We start from the raw sequence: 17271 nt of genomic DNA on the forward strand, positions 1-17271 counted from the left end.
CATGTTCAAATGTGATGTGTATGCTCAAATACTTGTTAATCAAAACCAAAAATATTTTTGAGTGTTTTATTTTTTTTTAAAGTGATTTTATACTTTCGTGTCTTATGTTTTTGTTCAAAATACATTTTTGTGTTTTTCTTTAAAAACTGGTTCAAAGGTTGTCTCGCGAGAAGCTTGCGACTTAGAGCTTCCCGCGAAAAGGGCTTAAGGGAAATAAAATTTTTAATCTTGTCACACAGAAACTCTCGCGACTGTATCGCGACTATCTCGCGACCAATAGCTTCCCGCGAAATGTTGTTTGGCTAAAACTGGATTTTTCCAAAATCAGACAAAAGCTACTGCGATTGTCTCGCAACTGTTTCACGACCTAAAGCTTCTCGCGAAAGCTGATGTGTATCGGTGGCCTTTCTTACGACTGTCTCACGACTGTCTCGCGACTATTTCACTACTCTCTAACTCGTGAAAAACATGTGTTTTCAGTTTTTAATGTAGCAGATGTGACAGTTTTTCAAAATCTCTCTTTTCCCTCGCTAAGCCTCTCTCGAACCATTTTCAACCCAAAACACTATTGCATTCAAATCCCATCATTTTCAAGCAAATTTTCTGCAAAATCCTTTCAAGTTATGTATTTCTTACTCTATTCTCATCTTTTATTTTTGGATTATGCAAAATTTATGCTTAGGGTTTTGAAAATTGGGGATTTTCGAAAATTGGGTTAGATTTCTTTTTAAAGTGAAAATTTTTGATTGGGCTGAGTCCCATTTGCTGTTTGTGCATCTATGTTGGCCCCTTATGGCATTTTGAGCATGTATTGAGGCATTTTTCCATATGTTCATGCATTTTTCATATCTGTTGTGCATTGTTGCATGTCGTGTTTGATAGATTGTCTAAGTGACAGTCCTGTGTTGCTTTGGACTCAACTGAGTTCCAATCTTTGGTGTTGGTCTTGTTTGATCATATGAATCATATTTTGATCAATTCATGTGTGTTTTACACACTTTGTTTAGTTTGTGCCTCTAAGCCATGCCATGCACACCCTCATGCATCAGCACATGCACTATCATGCATCAGCACATGCACCCATATGCACACACATGCACATCTACTTATCTTCATGCATTGTGTCTTTATGTTCTTAGTTTGAATATTTTAGCATGTTGATTTGAGTTATTTGTACTCTGTTTTCAGTTAATTCTACCCTGTTTTGAACTAACTTGAATCTAATCAAGTTTTTGTGTTTTGCACATTTTTCTGTATGTTCTGTGTTCATTTGTGCAGATGTTTCCTTTTAAAAGCTCCTCAGTGAAATGAGGCAGTAGCAAAGGAAAATAGCCAATCATTGATGTTGATGAACCATCACCAGTGTTAAAAAGGACACGACACTTATCTGAAGTCCCAAACAATGAGAGGTTTAAGACTCCCCTCGACTCTTAGACATTTTTTAGCATTTTTCAAGACGCCCCTCCTGTGGTGGAGCGTATTGTTCAGTTTGACACTCTAGGATCCACCTTTATCCCAATGATTTTTGCAGACAAGGATTGGACTGACTTATTTGGAAACTTCGAAGATCCGGTTGATGAATTGGTTAAGGAATTTTATTCGAATGCAAGATACACAGGTGTAGAACTACAAAGTTGGGTTCGGGGAAAAGAATTCACCATAAATCTGGATTATATTGCAAACCTTCTTCGTATCACTCGACCTACAAATGCAGACAGGTCTCCCTATGATGATAAACAACCAGCTGTATCAGACATCCTTCGTATTCTTGGAGAAGAACATGAAGTTTCTGCAAAAAGCACCTCCATCGAAACAACAAAGTTCAAACCTGAACTGAAAACTCTCACCTTCATCATGTTCTTCAATCTATATCCATTGTCCAAGACAGGGTTTATTAATCTTGGATGGGCACAGTTTTTATGCGACCTTATTAATGGAACTCCAATTGACATTTGTACTCATATCTTCCAAACTATAGGAAAAATAGCTGCATGTTCAGTAGCAAAATTATGTCTTCCATTCAGCAATCTTGTCATGAAAATCATGTTGAATGAAGGAGTTCGTCTGCCAAGCGATGGGAAGATTGTGGTTCGTCGTTGTCCAATTTCTATATCATCTCTTGAAAAGAGCAAAAGTCACTCTTCAGCTGAAAAAAAGAGGAAAAATCTGTCCACACCACCTGTGTCTCTCTCCGGTCATGAATCAGTTGCTCATACTACTGAGACTACCTCTTCTCATGTCCCTGCACCACTGACTGTTGGTACACAACCAGTCAATCTAGTTCTTAAACTGATCGGTTCACCACCTTGGTGGAAGGTTTGCATGGGTATATGTCAGGACTTACAAATCTCATCCATTCCACCAACAACTAGGTTCAAATGTGCCTCATTACCATTGAGACACAGCTAGATGAGATTCAACGCAAGTTAGACGAGAGTCTTTAGCCATTCGTGCCAAAAAGGGGGAGAGCACACTCCGTGTACAGACTGTATAGATTGGACGATAGCATATAGAAAAGGGGAGAGCATCACAAGAAAAGGAAGTGTGCATAGTGAAAGGGGGAGTTCTAAAATGATAACACACATTTTTAGTTGTTTTGGTTTTAATTGTTTTTAGTCTTAGTAGCTGTTTTCATTTACAGTTTTTATTTTATTGCTTTTGTTTAAAGCTTTGACACTCTGTTTTTAAGTTCAGTTTATTATCAGTTGTTTTTTGTTTATCTCAATGCTTTTGTAGCATTTTTTGTACTTTTAAGATATTGCCATTATGTCTTAAGTACCTCACTCTTGTGCCCTAGTAAGATCTTTTATCCTAGATGCAAGTAATTAGTGTATTTTGCATTGGTTGAATGTTGGAAATGCAATTGATCCTAGGGATTGTTCTTAATTGCATTGTGTGTCCGGATGAACATTTACTTGCTAAGTGTTCATTGTAGTCATTCTTTAATGATTGTTTTTGTTTGATCAAGATATGCTTACATGTTATGATGTGCTTACAAACTTGATCGCACTTTACTTGCTCATGTACGTACCTTGTGTTTAACTTGTCATATGCTTAATAAAAGTTTTATTAGTGTGCAAGTATTTCAGGTAACATGTATATACTTGCAAGTGCTTCACAGCTTCTAGATTAGGTGTGAGTGAGTTTTGCCATTGTTCCCAAACTCACGTTTAAGTCTAGAGTCTATTTTAGGGGTTTTGTCACGGAATAGCCAAAGGGGGAGATTGTAAAGTTGTTATTTACAACTATATGTTTTGTTGACTTTTATTCCATGCCAAATTTGATTGTAATTATATTCAATTTGTTGTACCTTGTATTTATTGTGGGATTTCATTGTAAGGGTTGTGTGATAGAGAGAGTGGTGTGAAGACTCAAGTATTTGAAGATTGAAGAAGGTTTTGCGGGTATCTCGCGACTTAGCATCCTGCGAAGTATATTATGTGCCCTGCACATGCTGGAATGCGAAGAGTCAAGCCAGATGGAGACAACTATGTCTCGCGAGTATCTCGCGGGTAAGGCCTTCCCGTGAGACACCCGCGAGGCATTTTGTTCCGCCAGCCTGTCCAGTCTGATTCACATTTTTTGTGCCTACATTATTTATACCCACATTACCCACAAATGTAAAGGAGAGCTTCTGAGAGAAAACCCTAGCCAAACACCTTGAGAGTTAGAGATTGTTATACCCATAATCCTTTACACATTTGTTTTGGGAATTTCCTCATCTCTTACCTCTCCATTTCCATACAATTGAGAGGTTGATAGCCCAAACACTTACCACACCCTTTGAGAGTGTCAAGTGAAGTTTTGGTGCTGCTAGGAAGTATTGGAAGAAACTTGAAATGGCAGATGCAACATGGAGCTTGTTGCGGGATCCGAAGAACTAGATAAGACACGGTTCTGAGAAGCCTTGTTCGAGTAGAAACTTGGAGGGCTTAGGTACAGAGGGTAGATTAGGCTTGGAGGGTCTCTTGCTCACCCTTGTATCCCAACTGATTGTCTAGTGGATCGATTTTCGCTTGGAGGGCAACGGAGAGGTTTTTCACCGAGTCCTTCGGTTTCCTCTTCGATAACACGTCTCGGTATTATCTGTATTTGCATCTCTCTTCCCTACTCTTGTTTATTTCATTTTTACTACTGTTTTGCTTTAAATATGGATTAGAGTAGTTGTCTTACTTATACGCTTGTGTTTACACTATTCCGCACTTAGTATTAAGTTAGTGTAAAATCAACCAAGCCGTAACTTTAATTTGAGGATCTAAACAACTATTGTGTTTTCGACACATTTTCGAGCTTTTAGATACATAATTGACATAAATTAAGATTTAAGAGGGAGGACTCGGTTTTTAGCCCCCCCCCCCCCCACCCCCCCCCCCCCCCCCCTTTCTCTTTTTGGAGTCATATGGTTGTTTATTTATAATATAATTGCACTCTACAATCCACCAGCTACAAATCTTTCTATTATATTTTCTCTTATGCAGAGTGAGGAAGAATACAGACCTGAAATTATACTGAATGTTGTTGTGGAGGGACTTTTAGCCAAGTTGAGATCAAATGTTATAGAGCACCATATTAGTTTAGAGCGGGGTTTCAAGGAGGAACTAATAGACCTTCTTATCTTGTTAACCCAAATTCAACTCGTGTTAAGTGATGTTGAAAAAAGACAAGTAAGTGATGAGTTTTTGAGGAGCTGGTCAGCGAAGCTTAGAGATGTAGCTTATGACATTGATGATGTGCTGGATGAGTTTGGCTATAAGATTCTTCAGCAAAAGGTACTAAGCTCCTATTTACTCTCCAATAGCATTGTATCCCCCCTCAATATGGCAGAAAATATTAAGACCATCAATGAATCATTAAATATACTTAAAGATGACATTGCTAGTTATGATCTTCGAGTGGAGTTTGTGAATTCAATCCCTGAGATTAGCTTTAACAGGGAGATAGACTCCTTCCTTGATGATTCAAAAGTTAATCAAAATGTTGGAAATAACATTGTTGAAGCAACCTATTGTGATAGTCTGACAGAAACCACGGAGACTCCTCCCCAATATGAATTAACAGAATATGATTGTTGGTCCATATTCAAGAAAAGAGCATCTGCAAATGAAAGATTTTTAACTCTAGATTTGGAGAAAATTGGAAAGGAGATTGTTAAAAAATGTAAAAGGGTTCCATGGGCTGCAAGATTTTTAGGGGGAATAATGTACTTTATACACGATAAAGGCGAATGGCTATCAATTCAAAATAATAAAAATTGGGATTTACTGAACGATGATAATAATGGAGTGTTTCACATATTAAAGTTAGGCTATGATCATCTTCGAACACCATCTTTGAAACGATGTTTTGCATACTGTGCAATTTTCCCTAAAGATTATGACATGAAAAAGGATGAAGTAATTCAGCATTGGATGGCTGAAGGGTTCCTTGGACCATCTAAAGAAGCTAACATGGTGATGGAGGATATTGGTAACATGTATTTCAATATTTTGTTGGCCACTTCCTTTTTCCAAAATGCTACAAAGGATGCCTATGGTGAGATTATTAGTTGCAAAATGCATGATTTGGTGCATGATTTTGCCATCTCAATTTCAAAATCTGAAATTCTGATTTTGGAGGGAGATTCTGTGGATAATGTTAGTAAAGTACAACCTTTATTCGTCCGACTTGATGGCGAAACAACACTAGGAACTTCATTTAGTGGAGATGGTTTCATAAAAATGCGCACATTGATTTCAGAAAATCTAGACTTTGATGACATGTTATCAAATTTTAAATGCTTACGTGTTTTAAAATTATTCGGGCATAGTGTAATAGGGTTGCCAAATTCAATTGAGCAGTTAATACATCTGAGGCTTCTTCACATCTCACATACTAAAATTGAGGAATTACCAAAATCCATTACCAAACTCTACAATCTGCAAACTTTAAGAATTGAAGGATGTCCTAAACTCATGAAGCTTCCGGAAGACCTAAGCAATTTGATTAACTTGAGACATATTAATATTATTTGTTCGATGGGGTTATCGTACATGTATAGATTACACAAAAATATGAGGCGATTGACTTGCCTTCAAACATTGCCATTTTTTGGTGTGGGTCGAGATGAAGGTTATCGGATCAAAGAATTGGGACCATTGAAGAATCTCAGAGGAGAAATAGACATTTACAATCTAGGGTACGTGGAAGATGAGGAAGAAGCCAAAAGTGCAAAATTAAAGGAAAAAAAAATATTCAAGTTGGGATTATACTGGGAATATTCAATAGCAGTGGATAGGTATGATAAAGATGAAAAGGTGTTGGAAGGCCTCCAGCCTCACCCAAATTTGAAAAGCTTGAGAATCGAATTCTATGGAGGAAAGAAATTCCCATCATGGGTTGGTTTGTCGCTATATCACAATTTGATTCAGATCTATTTGAATCGGTGCACGGAATGTGAAGAAGTTCCCACTCTGGGGCATTTACCTAGTCTTAGGGTTCTTGAAATATTTGGAATGTGGAAGGTAAGAAGTATAGGAAGTGAGTTTTGCAGTTACAGTGAAGGGAGTTACAGAAATACTACTGCATTATTCCCGGCATTGAGAATACTCAAATTGCTTTTTATGAGTAGCTTAGAAGAGTGGAAGGATGCAATGGAGTTGTCAAGCGCAGGTGAGGTATTGGTGTTTCCTTGCCTTGAGGAGTTGATTATTAGAGGGTGTAATAAACTGAGAGATTTGCCAGACTCACTGCACACCTGCATTTCCCTTCAGAAGTTGGTAGTACAGGATTGTCCTAAGCTGAGGTCATTGCCAGGTGTCCTGTCCATAACAACACTACCCAGTGGGGTACAGTGTTATACATCGTCTATTGAATATATGGAGAATGGGGATTGTCTGCCTTCTACTTCCTCCATTCAGCCCTCCCTCCAAAAGCTCAAATTGTATGGGTCTGTCCTGTTCCTGGACCAAATTCAATACTTCATTGCCCTTAAAATTCTGTGGATACAAGAATTTGGTGAAATGGTAGCTTTACCAGAGTGGTTGGGCAACCTTTCCTCTCTTCAAGTGCTGTATATTGTGGATTGCAAGAACTTGGTGCATCTGCCTACCGAGGAAACCATGCGACGCCTCACCGAATTGAAAACGGTGATGATATATGGTTGCCACAAATTAAACAATCAGATTGACCACAATCCATTTATTCAATTTCCCAATTCGTAAGTTTACTCATACCTTATATCCTCTTCTGTTTGTAATGGGTGAGAGTATTAATACTTAATTGGACACCACTAAGAAAATGTATAAATGCTACAATTTTGGTTAATGATTCTTGAAATAAATAGTAGATATTAATATTACCAACACTGTTAATACTTGAAAATTTCAATTTATGAAATTACTATTTGCAGTCATTTGTCTTGGTGCTATTCAAATTTTGGTTTTTGCAAATCATCACAAGACTTAAAAAGTTGCTAAAAGCATAGTTTATTTGTACAATTTAGGTCAACCACATTCTGGTTGTTGAAATAGCTGACTCTGTTACCAATTTGTCTTGCTGCGATTCAGTTTCTGTTTGCTAAGCTATTTTCTTTCTGCAATTTATTCAAAATTGAAATTTTCTGGAGATTGGGAAATTTGGAATATGGATTTATCTATTTTTTCAAATTTAAAATTTTCTTTCTCTCAGCATTTCTTGTAACCTTCATATTTTGATACTGTAAGAGTTCATGGATCAGTTCTTTTGCTTAGGGTTATCTAAAACTTGACAATAGATTTGGGCTAGGTCATAATTGCTCTGTTTATGAGGGTCAGTTTATTGTGGAAAAATAGAGTTTAGTTGCATAAGAACGAGAAATTGGGTGGGCGAGGGTCTTGCTGATTTTCTTTTCACGTTGGGTGGGTGTAGGTCAGTTTTACTGTTCACTGTTAATGAAATTATGTGATCCCCAGTTATAGTAGTGCAAGCAAATTTTAACTTAAAAAATTTCAGACAGCACTGAAGGTGTTGATGGTTTTTATATATCTATATATGGTTTTTACCTTTTGAAGGTACCCACATTGCAAAGATTTTGAAGACTAACTCAGGAAGCTGGCAGAAAGTTTTCATCTGGGAAAATAATTAAGTTGATGACAACTGTTGCAAAGGCACTTTAGGTTTGCTTTCTCTTACCATTTGGGATATTGATACATAATTTACTTAATAAATGGTGATTTACAAAACCAAATTCAGTTTATATATATTTGTAGTGTCACAATATCTGTAGCCAATGTGCATATCTACAATGTATAGAGTTATTTTGAGTGCAGTCAGATCACTGAATTTTGGTTTGACACTCTTTGACATGAAAGTCACTCTGTGCTTTTGGTGTTATTATAGCTCAGCGACATCAGCCTGAACAGTGTGAAATGTCCTTTGCTGTGACTCTTTTAGTTGCTGACATGGATATAACAAAGTAATTACTAGTCATTTATTTGCCATTAGTCAGAAAAATTACAAATGCCTTTGTGTCACTGTCACCATTAATAACAGCAAATTCTGTCAATCATTTGGATAATTTGATTTGGAATTTACTTTTTATTTTATAGTAGAAACTGAGGTTAATGAATTATAAATATTCACAAATGGGCTTCTGTTAACAACTCAAATTGTTCTTTCTATAACATAACTTTTAACATATTTACCACAATAATCTTAAATCAAAGAATAATAAAGCAATAAATGTAAAATTTTCATGGCAACAAAATAGACTTGCAAATTTTTTCCTTAGCTTTCCTAGTCTTTCTGTACTTAAAGAAACTTAGATTCAAACTGATTGTCAAACTCAGATTCAAACTGAATTGTCAAACTGAGTGCTTTTTCATTATAAGGGCCAGTACTCTTAATCAGATTTTGATGCTCAAACTTGTAACAATTATCTGTGCTGCTTTTTGTGTGTGGTGGGTGAAGATGATACACCATTAGCAGCAGCTCAAGTGATTGAAATTGCATGTTGGGTTTTCTATGGTTTTCTATGCCTTTTGCTATCAGACTTAGGCCTGGGTCACTGCAGCTTCACTCCTTGTATCACCTGCGAGGTTTCTTTGTAAATTATTCAGAATCCAAAAGCAAATAACTAAAGATAACAACAAACTTAAAAATAAAAATAAAAAATGAAAGAAGAAAGAAATGAGATAGTGAATTACATATTTGCCACACTTTGACACCTTGAATAAATGACTATGAAACCTCCTTATTAAGTCCATTAATCCTCATAAAATTTATAAGAAATAAAAGAAAAAACAAAAGTTTTGTATTACTGATTAAAGAAAGGGAGATCAGTTTTTCTAGCATAATTGTTCCAAGACTAAATACTTTGCTTTACTTCAATACTTTCTCCAAAATGAACCTCAAATTACTCTCAGGTTCCCATCCTTATTTAGCAGAATTAATAACACCTGGATCCGCATTACTAATAGACCTAAAATATTATTCAATTAGTTAAATATGTTGCCTTGATTTGCAGGCACTGGGGACAATTCTGTTGTGTTCAACTGGATGAAAAATTAAATATTATGATGTTTTAATCCCCTCCCAAGCCAACAGATGTTTTAGTTGGTAAGTTTTCTCAATTTTCTAATGTTTTATAGTATATAAAGCTAGAAAGCACCGACACGGCTCCAAGGTTGCCGCACCGGAGTCTGACTCGCTGACTCTCCCCTTTTTTTTTTTTTTTTTTTGATTTGCACCGACTCGGCCAGATTTGCACCGATTCGGGACGAAACAGGAACCGATACGGCCGAAACGGCCACTGAAACATGCCGATATGGCCAATTCCGGCCGAAACGGCCACTGAAACAGGCCGATATGGCCGATTCCGGCCGAAACAGCCACCGAAACAGGCCGAAATGGGCAGCAACTGCCATTCTTCTGCTTCATGTGGCCTTGTGAGAGGGAAAAAAAAAAAAAAAAAAGAGAGAAGGAAGAAGAAGATGAGAAGACACAAAAAAAAAAAAAAATATTTAATGTGGGTGGGCTTGGGAATTGAAAAATGAGTAAAGGAACCTTCTTGAAATGTGGTTTTTTGTTTACAATTACCAAAAATATTGATTTTATTAAAAACAAATCATAAATAATTATTTTTTAATAATAAATTCTACCATTTATTTGAATTTTTTTATATAAAAATATTAAATTCACTATATAAAAATATTTTTAATAATTTTTTAATCGCCGAGTCCCGCACCCACACCTGAGTCTCGAAACGCACCCGTGCTTCATAGATATAAAGTACTGATTCAATCCAATAAGTGTATTATTCATTTCAATTGTCCCCTCCTTCCTCCCTTTGTTCCAACAACATTTTCTAATCTGTTACTTTGCAATAGAAAAAAAAAAATTGATAATCCGCTATATTTTTAGGAAATTATTTTTGCATGATTGGTGTTGGTAGTAGCTTCTCAGTCAACTGAGGAAGGCCTTCTAGGAAATTATTTATGTATGATTTGTGTTAGTAGTAGCTTTTCAGTCAACTGAGGAAAGCCTTTGTGAAATCTTTTGCTCATTTTCCAACATTTGAGACCATTTCATTATAATGTACTACCCTTTACAATTTAGGCATGAAGGTATACTTGGCATGCCATCACCAACCTCATTTTTTTCACTGTTTTTGCTATTTTAAATTAATAATGTGTTGCCACTACCTTTTTGTGAATCTAATTATGTCTTTTGTTCTTTATAGAACCATTCAATCATTGCCAATCAATATTGCATACATTAAGCTTATCCATTTTGAAAATTTGAAAATCCAACTAAGTAAATGGAGAGATTTAGATTTCAAGATCATGTAAAAGTTCCTTACGCATAAAAAGTGTAGGATTTTTTCAAGTTAAGGGGGGAAATGATTAATCTTTGTCTTGATTGTGGTGTGATATTTGCTTTTGAAATCTTTTCTGCTTACTGTTTTTCCCATTTTCATATTTCGAATGTTTTAGCGGATTGTTTGGACTAGCGATTTACCTTAGTAGAATGAATTCGCCAAATCATTTGGATATTAATACCTGGAAACTTGCATCTAAAATGATGAACTCCTGAGTCTTTTATGCTTGTCAGGTATGTGAGCTGCTGCATTGTTTTCATATGAGATGGTTATTTAGAATCATTATTGCATAGTATAACACTTTGTTTATTGTTGTTAAAATTACTTTATCTGTTACTGATGGCCCTAATCTTCTGCTCTTGATGAAGACTGACGATTTTCTTCAAAAATTGCAAACCGTACTTATGATTGCAGAAAGCCGATCCATCTGCTCCCACACATTGCCTTACCCATTTTGGAGGTCCAAGAGTGTCTATTACCAATAGATAGCTGGATCATTCAACTGGTAACAACTGAATTTTATGTGATGTCATAGAAAGCCAATAGTATGTCCGTGTAAAACAGACTTCTTACTTTTTCTGTTCTCCAAATCTTACTTTTTATAATATATATATATATATATATATTTATATTATAGCATCAAATACCAATTCTTCAACTTATTCACAAAATTTGGGCATGATGTGTCTGTAGGGTTATTTGTTACTTGCTTCTTTTAATTGGGAGAATTTTGAAGTACTTCAACTAATGCACCAATAAGTTCAAGTACTTAACTCTCTTGCTTGTGAAGGCTTATCCCCCCTTCCACTGACATAACATAATGCTTGAGAATTGTATTGTTTTCCATATTTAATTCCAATGCTTGCTTAAATGTGCTGGAAAAAGTTATAATATGCAAATGATTGATCCTTTAAAATTTGAAAATATTATATTATTCTAGGATGTCAACTAATAATCAGTTTTTATTTTATTTTATTTTGGGAAGGGGGGGTGAGGGCTGTGGGGGGACAACTTATCCTATAATTCCTCAATTTACTAGAAATCTTAACTTTTTAGTTGCATTTTAAAATCCTTGCATTATATTTATAGTTGTTAGCTCATTCTTAGAAGTTAACAAAACTTAAGCTAAAATGAAATCGAAAAATAAGAATCACTAACTACCAAGAACTTAATTTGTCAGCCTTAATGCACCCTTTTATCAATAACCACCATTACTTGCTCTTCTTGACCAATCCCAAGACGGGAAACAAAGAATATGATATTGCTGAAAATAAAGTATGGCTCAGAAATTTTTTTTTCTTCCGATACTAATAACAAATTCCAAGACCTGCACAACATCATTGCTTCTTTTCTATCTTGATATTCTTATATATGTATTTTTAAGTGTTGATGTCGTTGCATCATTGGACAATATATCAAAATTTCTAATCCACAGGTCACGTTTGGCAATTCTTAAGGTATAAGAGCTAGCCACTTCTAGTTTTTGAATCAGAGGAATTTGATGGAATGGAAGCTTTTCCTGAATGTTTAGGACCTTTCAACTGTTCAACTATAGAATCTTCACAATTGCAAGATCTAAATGTATCTTCCCATGGCACACGAATCATGCAATGCCTCACCTTATTAGAAGAACTTATTTGTCATTGCCCCTAATTAAAGGAAAAATATGCAAAGGGGAGCAGTACAGAGTGGTCCAAGATTTGCCATAATCCAAATTTCTGCCTCAATGAATGCATTAAACAAGCAGTTTGAAGATCATATACATTGTTAAGACAGATGTCCAGTAAGTTTTCTCCTAGCTCATCCTCTCTTCTTCTCTTATAGCTTACTTTATAGTTTATATCGACCTAGGAATATTTTTGTAATTGCTTCCATTTTTTTTTCTCTCTTCAGTTTCCCTAAATCATTTTGTTTTTGTTTTTGGTTCTTTTCTATTTAACAAGTTCAATATGTTGCCTTAATGTGCAGATACTAGGGATGGCGTATCTATTGTGTTCAGCTGGAGAAAAATTAATTACATTATGGATTTTTAATATACTCCCAAGCTAGAGGAAGTTTATAAGAGTTGGTAAGTTTACTCAGATCTTCTCCTCTCGTCTAATATATGAATTATAAATTCAATCCATTAAGTATGTCATTCGTGGTAATTATCCTCTCTTCCCTCTTTTTCCAGTTTTCCTACAAATCCTTAGAACCTGTTACTTATTATATTTACCATCTTGATATTCTGATAGATGTAGTTTTCAAGTGTTGATGTCATTGTATCAATATTTGTAACCCACAGGTAGCACTTGACAATTTGACATATAAGAGCCAAAAGAAATTTCTGATGTATCAGAGAATTCTTTTCAAATCCCAAGGATACCTCACATACCACCATCTTGGAGCCTAACCTTCTTTTGGTGATCTAAGTTGTTGGGCCAACTTTGGCACCTATATGTCCTTTGTTGGAGGCATTAAATTTGTGATGATGTTGGAGCCTTTCCAGAGGTGTTGGGGAAACTTTTCATCCCTTCAAAAACTGAAGTTCAGTTACAAGAACTGCTACTACCTACCAACAAAGCAAGAAGTGAGATCCCTTTCCATGTAATGTTGAATGAAAGTTTGCCGTAGTGGTTGAGGTAAGAGATCTTATAGCGATGTGAATCCTAGGAGTTCTGTACAGCTAGATGTTTTGTTTCTTACTGTTTGCTTTGAAATGGATATGGAAGTAGTGGGAGTGGCCCATCGGTAGAATATTGTTGATAGTCCAAGAATCACAATAGAGGGAATTCTAAATTGATTCCATTGCAATTATGTCATCAAAATTTGTGAGTTCCCTCATTTCTCGTCTACTTCTCTTTTGATTTCTCTCTTCCAACAAAACATATCAATGTTCCTTTGTTCTTCCTTTTTCTACTTCCAATTTCCCATACTATTTGCTAAATTTGTTAGGCATATACAATTTACAGACGGTTATCCTTCATTTCCTAATTAGTGTTCATGTACTTCGGCACAGAGTGGTCCAAGAATGCCCTTGTAACATCACAATAAATTGTTGTGTTCTCTCGCATGTCCTTTTTTTTCTTTTCTTTTTTCTCTAACACCACTTTCTAATAAACTGCTATTTCCAAATATCTAGTTATATCATAGAGATATCCCTTCATTTTTGGCGGAAACTTCTATTTCCATGCGGTGCATCATATTTTGCTGCATAGCATTTGTAGACCTTCAAATTTTTGTTTCAATCAATTCCGTTAATGTTGTTTTGTTTTGTATTTAAAAATTCTGGTCTACTTCTTATTATTGCATTGTCTTCAGAATAAATTTTTGACTTGTCAGTTTTCTAATAATTAGGGCTCTTTCTTTGTACATATTTCAAAAGTCATTTTATTGTATCATGTTCACCCTTAGGTGTATGTGTAACTTATGGGAAGAAATGCTGAATGTATGACTGTGGCTTTTAACATTATCAATAAGTGAACCTGGAATTTTAAAGTCCATTATATTTTGTTAATATCATAAATTATTTTTAAGTTAATTTTCAATGTTGAGAAATAATCAATGACTTGATCTCAGAAAAAAATGAACTTAAATTCCAATTTACTGTACCCCATAATCTTGAGATTCAACTCAAATTGAACTAGATCCTGATTGCATTTTTTTCTGAGATCAACTTATGACTTTAGATATGCCATATTACTTGTAATTAGATTTCTTGAAGATTGCACTAAAACCAAGTTGATTTTGTTGTCTTGTGTTTTCTCTCTCTTCCCTCAGAAATATCTAGTGGTCAGTCAACTTGAACCATATTGTACATTATTTACACGTTTTGATCAGTATATTATACATGACAACACTTCCAGCAAAGCAATAGGTGAGGCCATGGATTTTCCTGTGCTTATGGAATAGTTGCTTCTATCAAATGACTTCAACAGCTTATTGGATCATGTGGTAGACATCTATAGTTAAGTCTTTTTACTTGTTGGTTGTCCTCATAAGCATTTCACTAAAAATCATTTGTACCTCTCTCTATTAGGACATTTAAAAATACAATATTCTATTAAGGTTTTTGATATGAGCCAAGATAATTGAAAGATAACTTAGACTACTTAGTCAATTCAAGGAGACTAAGCTCCTGAACTTGAGGAGAAAGGATTGTTGGGATTAATTCTCTGCTTAAGTTCCATTCCTTTCTTCATAGTACATATATAATACTCATAGTGAGATAACTGTCCTAACAAAATGGAACTAACTTCTATCAAATATAAATTTTAAACAATATCAACCTAATCTACTACTGCTTATTTATCCTCATCTGCTGCTGCATAATTATCTGCCATGTGGCCTTGGGACGCAATAGTTTTCCATTTATTCTGGTGTTTTCTTCTTGTAAGCTTACTCTATTTTCATACCCAACAGGTGAACATTCTGATTGCACTAGATCATGCAATTGTTTGGAGGATAGATCCCACTCACTTACATATAAGGTGATTATTCGAAAAAATTTGTACAATTTGGTTTTGTACCTTAGAAATTGAAGTGAAAAGTTCTATAAGTTTATGATCAGTACTGATATAAGTGGTTTAAGCCACCACGGTGTTCATACATTCTGATGTCTTCCATAATGATTTAGAAAAGGCTAGATGCGACACATACTCTGCTATCTTTGTTTCTTTTAACAGAGAAGATTAGTAGCAACTTGCCTTTGAAGTGTTTGGATGATATCTTTTTTGGGCAACACTAGACAGTTAATGACCAACCATGCCCTGTAATGACCTCTCACTGTCTATGGTGCCATAAATCACGGATGAAAGGAGCTTTGGACATTGAGAACTCTAATTGGATCTTCTCAAGATTGTTTTGAGCATGCTTTTAAAACAGAATATCATACTTATAATATACTCATATTTCATCATTCCTCTATTCTGTTTTCCCATTACTAACTTTTTCTCTTTTTTCCTTGCTTTGTCACATGATTATATTGTTATCATGTGTAGGAAAATGCAATTGAGAAAGTGTCTATTGTTTCCAGCTGGAGGAACAATTTATTATAATTGCTAGCAGACATACAAGGAGGAAGCTGGAGAGATAGCTTGCGAGGGGCCAGTAGTCTCTAACCATACCAGCATAAAACTTTGTTAAAGTAACAGTATCAGTAAAGTCATGGATGTATGGATGATCCTATAATAAAATTCGTTCCTTTTCTTAATTAAAAAAAGTGCTAGTTGAGCTACTAGGCTCTTGGCATGTTGGTGAATTGTTTGTTTAAGGTAGAAGTGGAATTAATTTATGACTGCTGATAATCTGGTTGATATGAACAAATTTGGGTGAAGAGTTGGTTGGGGAAAACCAAGAATCTCATGAGGACTAGACCAATTTGTAACTTTACCTTTATTCCAACCCTTGGTCCATTGGTCATAATTTTTTTTTTCCCGTAATGTTATGTTTTCATTTTCCCCAGCTAAAGTTTGACCACGTGAATCTATTGCCACTAAATCCTAGGCTAGTAAGTCCTTGTTCATATATGAATTTTCTACTGGCATCACTATTAGTTCCACAAGGTCCACCAATTTGGAATCTTATGTAATTAATTTTTTGTGACAACTATTTTTTTTTTTTTTTGAATTCTTTATATCGATCAGATTGTAAAATGATCATTTTCAATCTAATATCAAAATCGACATTGATATGCTTAATTGCTTGTTGCTGAAATGTCATGCTATGACAATTTTTAGTGGCTAATCGATCATGATTCATGAACCTTGAATATTAGAAGATGGATAAAATGTCAGTTTTAGGCCGTTACTTCTATATCAATGTCATTTTCCAACCAAAGCTGAGTCCACTTGATTTACCCATAGCAGGGAATCAAAATATGCCTAACAACAAAACTAAAGTTATCAATTATTGATTTCATTTTATTAACATCTACTTTAGTTTCTTGACCAAAAATTAATTTGATTAAAATTTTTTCATCATGCCGGATTCTCCTATGCAATCCTTAATCTTTCTCTATGGACTTATACTTGAGTCTAGCCATGGGACAATCTCTTCAATTTCATTAATAATTGGACTGGCTTTGTTTGGTTGTGTTGAAAAGTGGGTGCATAGAAAATGAAAATGTTTTTCCTATAAAAAGAAGACAAAAAAAGAAAAAGAAAAAAAAAAAGATGATGATTTGGTTTCAAGAGAAAATGGGAGTTTGAAGTGTCATTAAGGCCCACCAAAAGCCAATAAGATTACTTTTCTATCCATCCTCCAACTTATTTCAGCAGCTCATTGCATTGTCCTCTTCCTCTATTCAGCATTGCGCCGTTTTTTATTTTATTTTTTATTTTTTTTATTTAATTTAATTTTATTATTATTTGTTTTAACAGACTTATAGGCCAATTCTGTTCATTTCATGTACAATTGCACACAATTTTGCTTTCTTAACACGTACAATTCGAAATTGT

At 35.0% G+C, this 17271-nt stretch overlaps 1 protein-coding gene across 1 annotated transcript; it reads left to right on the forward strand.

Annotated features, from left to right (window-relative positions):
- Positions 1–1518: 1518 nt before the first annotated feature.
- Positions 1519–16106, forward strand: LOC112007833 (putative disease resistance protein RGA3). The gene is made up of 11 exons (XM_065761704.1): positions 1519–2326; positions 4444–6500; positions 8028–8132; positions 9482–9573; positions 11249–11339; positions 12270–12617; positions 12803–12902; positions 13119–13644; positions 14594–14780; positions 15236–15303; positions 15814–16106. The coding sequence occupies exons 1-3, from the start codon at positions 1519–1521 to the stop codon at positions 8049–8051; spliced, it is 2889 nt and encodes a 962-aa protein (XP_065617776.1). The 3' UTR covers positions 8052–8132; positions 9482–9573; positions 11249–11339; positions 12270–12617; positions 12803–12902; positions 13119–13644; positions 14594–14780; positions 15236–15303; positions 15814–16106.
- The last annotated feature ends 1165 nt before the right edge of the window (positions 16107–17271 follow it).

Source organism: Quercus suber, unplaced genomic scaffold (genome assembly GCF_002906115.3).
Source record: "Quercus suber isolate HL8 unplaced genomic scaffold, Cork oak 2.0 scaffold_425, whole genome shotgun sequence".
In the NCBI taxonomy this organism is placed as follows: domain Eukaryota; kingdom Viridiplantae; phylum Streptophyta; class Magnoliopsida; order Fagales; family Fagaceae; genus Quercus; species Quercus suber.